This window comes from Etheostoma spectabile, chromosome 5, assembly GCF_008692095.1.
Source record: "Etheostoma spectabile isolate EspeVRDwgs_2016 chromosome 5, UIUC_Espe_1.0, whole genome shotgun sequence".
Taxonomy (NCBI): domain Eukaryota; kingdom Metazoa; phylum Chordata; class Actinopteri; order Perciformes; family Percidae; genus Etheostoma; species Etheostoma spectabile.
The window spans coordinates 23,160,584-23,164,857 of NC_045737.1; the positions used below are offsets into that span (position 1 = coordinate 23,160,584).

General features: G+C 41.8%; 1 protein-coding gene across 4 annotated transcripts in view; it reads left to right on the forward strand.

The window, feature by feature from the left end:
• Positions 1-4,274, forward strand: part of fgfr1a (fibroblast growth factor receptor 1a) — a 30,498-nt gene that overhangs the window by 4,774 nt on the left and 21,450 nt on the right. For all 4 annotated transcript variants that reach the window (XM_032517331.1, XM_032517333.1, XM_032517332.1 and 1 more), the window contains exon 2: positions 1,190-1,373. In XM_032517331.1, the coding sequence (XP_032373222.1) occupies positions 1,217-1,373 (157 nt within the window). In that variant the 5' untranslated portion in view covers positions 1,190-1,216. The remainder of the gene's footprint in view (positions 1-1,189; positions 1,374-4,274) is intronic.

The following is a 4,274-nucleotide window of genomic DNA, read 5'->3' on the forward strand; positions in this document are numbered from 1 at the left end:
TTAACTCTTGCTCTTTATCCCCCCCGCCCCCCCGGACTCTCCTGACCCAGCTCAGCTGCTGGAACACTAGACCATTCTTGGAAAGTGAAATTGAATTGGTTTCGAGGAGAAGACAATGACTGTTTTTTAGTGATGAACACTCACGCAACCGGTTACCTCTCTAACAGGAAACCACAGCTGCTTCTCAACATGACTTTGTGTGGAAACGTAAATTGAGTTGGGGTTATTTGGGCCCAGAAGTGATGCTGCTGCAGAGTGGACCATGACATTTTGGATTCATTGATTTGTAGGCTCTTCCTTGATGAAGACTGTGTTCTTTGGCTAGGGTAAAACCAGCATTTGTTTTACCCTTACTGACAACTCCTGGGAGCAAGTGGTTGCAGGGGGGTCAATTTGGGTTTGGGGACTGAAACCAACTGTTAGGTGATAGATCTCTCAGCGTGGAAATGATGGCCCTGCAGTCTCTCTCTCTACAAGGGTGTCACATAACAGGCTGTAGTTTTTTTTTTGTGGTCTTAAACAAATTCCTCATGGGGGGGTATGGCGATGTGTTAATCTCTGTGGCCAGATGCTGTAGAGGTGATGATGCAAGCAGATGTGCATGTGCGGGTCACCCACTACTGTACGCCTTCCAGCCCTAAAAGTGCCTTAGCAGCAAAAACAAAAACTTGGAACATTGTCTATGTTTTTTGACAGTCGTTTTGAGTTCATACTTCCAATAGTTCCTTTTTGAAGTCTTAAAAAGCTATTATTGAATTCTTAAGAGCTTAGTAAGATGTGGCCAGTGTTTGTTTGCTTGAGCTATCAGCGAGCCTCATGCTCTGCAGCTTCTTATCAGTGTTCTTGTACAAGCAGGCCTAAATGCTCGAGTACCTACTACCCGCAACCTTGTGGAAATACAGAATATTCTCTCCTTTTTTGACGAGTGAGGAATTCCTTTGTCAACAAAAATGATTTATTTATAAAATTACTAGTTTCAGTTTTGAAGAGCCACAGAACTGCATTTTCTAAATTTTTCATTCTTGCTACGTTTATTTTCCTCTAAGCTAGTCCAAGCAAATATGTCTTTCTGTCTCACAAACATGTACCCTAAAGTTGTTGTTTTTCGTACTGATCATAACAATACTTTGAAATCATGAGGCTTGCTCACATGGTCTTGCATTGAATCTGTTTTTTTTGTCGTTTTTAGTTTAGCACTGTGAATGACCCGCTGCTGATGCCCTACCTGTCTGAATGGAGTTCCTGTCGCAGAAAAGCCAACAGTTGTAGCTCGCTCAGCAGAATGCTGATGAGGCCAAGTATACTTCTGAGTCTGGTTTTATTTGCCCAAGTTTTAAGGACCCAGTGCCGGCCTGCCAGCAGCACTGATGAAGGTAAGATGGCTTGATGACTTAAAGCTACTCAGACTTCATTTGTACCCTGCTTTTTTGTAGTTGCAGTAATATTAAATATCACATAGCCTAACTCTTTGAACTTATTAAGTCTGACTTATTTCGAGATCAGTCCATTGATAATCAAAGCTTTGTTCTTTGTACAGGAATGTAACTCTAACACAATCCAGGCTTTGGTGAAGCCTGTTCTTTGTGGCGTCAGTGTTTATTCCACCACCCCCATTTGCCCGAGTCTGTTTGAGCGCCCTTTACTGTGTCGGATGTAGCAGAACTGTTTGTGACTATTGGTTACACCTTTTATGTTTTTCCTGGCCAACTAAACCAGTTCATACTCTGAGCTTATTAGGGTTCTCAACAAATCTCACCGACTGAACTTTTTGGCTATTGATTTTACTGTCAAACCGGGCTAAATTCTTTGTAGGAGAATCTTAACGTTGTACCGGCCAGTACAACGTTAAGATTCTCCTACAAAGAATTTAGCCCGGTCTGGCTGTTACACAGGTTCTGAAAAGTGGAAAGAGGCACTGAAATCGAATCCTTAAAAATGTCTCTTGGATACAGTCCAGCAGTGTAATAGCTGCCTGGACTTGTGGGTAGATGGGTTTGGATGTTTACACTTTGCCGTCGGAAGTGGGGAGCAGCAAAAGAATATGATAAAGCTCAGCATTATAATTAGAGTCATTAAGGAAAAGGGTCTCTCTTGGGCTGTAAGCCCTAAAATAAACTTGGTACGGCTGTGTTTAAACCAACAGTGGGACAGGGAGGAGTAAATGACTCCCATCTGTAGCCTACGGGCAGCCCCACTACCTAGCAGTCCCTGCTCCTCTCCTCCCTTTGTAATGAAACGGTATTTGTTGTCACTGGGAGAGGAGTTAACTGCCAGGGAAACCATAAATTAGCCTGTTTTTTTTGAAGGGGGAAAAAAGGAAAGAAGATGCTACTTTGAGCCCTCCCTTATCCTGAAGGATAGGGTTTCTGAGGAGAATGTTTGTCTTCTAAGGTGAGCCATAAATTTCCAGCAGGGTGGGGGAAGTCTGATTCATTTACACTCCACCCTGTTCTTAATCACCAAATGGCCAGGTACTATCTATGCGCCTCTGTGCTTTTCCTCCTGCTCCCCCACAGGCTTCTGCCTGGGAATACTTCACTTTCTCCCCGCTACCCTGCTGGGTGACGGATGGCTTCAGCTGTCGACAAACAATCACAGTAGAAGCATTTGGTTGCATTCCTTTTGTCTCGGTTGGGGAAACAACGGTCATGTTTTATGCGTGCCTCTTTGTTTGTCTTGGGGGGCATTTTGTTTTTAGTTGTTCACATAAGAAAAGAATATTTCCAGAAAAAAATTTAAATACATTACATTTCTTCAGAGGCCAAAAAGACAACAATTCAAACAATTACCGACCCTTAGGTTTTTCTCAGTGAGATCATTCAGAGAAAGTTGTTTTTGTCCTAGTTTCAATGTCGGTTAATCTTTTTGTTTGTGACAGTGAAATTCCAAAAGTTATTTATATGGCGTTCCCAGATGATTTGTTTGACTCGATGCTCTGCTGTCAGTCAAGTTAGACAAGTGGCTGACCCTTGAGTGGAGGGCTCGTAAAGTCTAGAGCTGCCACAATCCTGAGAAAGACTCTTCTCAGACAGTGATGGGGGGGCCCAGAGGAACCTGGCTCTGCTGACTCTGAGGACAAAACAAGTGAACTGGATTAAAGGAAAACACCAGATAAATCTTTTTCCCCTTGAGCATTAATTTCAACTCTATGATAACCAACTGGGTATTTTTCATTATCTGTAATGGAATTATATCATCATTAATCATTTTGTATAATTAGTAACATTTGCATTAGTCTAAGTTTAAAAAAACAAACACAAAAAAACACCTTTTAAAGGAGAATTCTTGTCGATTCCAACACGTAGCTCTGTTTATAAATTTGGAGTGCTGTCAGTGGAGAGCAAAATGAAACCAATTGGTGCTGCCTACACCGAGTTATCCTCCTGCTAGCGTTGGCACCCAACAGGCTTAAACGGGGCATGTTTTAAATGTGTTTTTAGCCTCTAAACATGCTTGAAATGTCATTACAAGTGTCTAGCCATGTGCAGTTATTCCGAGTGAACGCAGTGAATTTGACTACAGTGGATGTGAAAGAAAGGCGTGTTTTGAATGTGTGGATTTCACCAGAAAACAGGAAATAAACAGATCTGTGCACTGACTGAATTAACAAAACTTTCATGCCTTTCTGTCCCTCACTCGGAAGGAATAACTGCATATGGGTAGAGGCTAAAAACAAGTTTAAAACATGACCTGTTTAAGCCTGTTGGGGGCTAACTCTTGCAGGAGGATAACTCGGTGTAGGCAGTACCAATCGTTTTCATTTTTCTCTCTGACAGCACTTGAAATTTACAAACAGAGCTACGTGTTGAATTCGACCGGCGTTCTCCTTTAAGAATGGGGAAAGCAAGCCCGTATATTGATGACATATTTCCCCAAAGCTACTTATGGATAGAGGCAGGAATAAACAGAATTTGGGAAGCAACTAAAATGTCCAGAAGAATCCTTATTCCAGTCTTTTGAAAAAAGGCTTTCTAATGCTGTGTGAGGCTCTAAATGGCAAAGCAACAGGTTTTCCCTGATAATTACCTATGAGGGGGAAAAATCTGGCTAGAAAAGGACAGCGATGCATGTGTTGTTTGAGTGTAATGGATGGCTTTCATCTCTGTTGCAACTTGTCTCTACAAAACCTTTTTTAATGGTATCTTTCAAACTGTGTAAGCCTGTGGGGTTCCTTAGACAAACAAGCAGCAGACTGATAACAGTAGTAATAGAACTAGATACATATAATAGAACTAGATCACTAAAGCAACCCTAACCAACAAAGTTTCATTCGT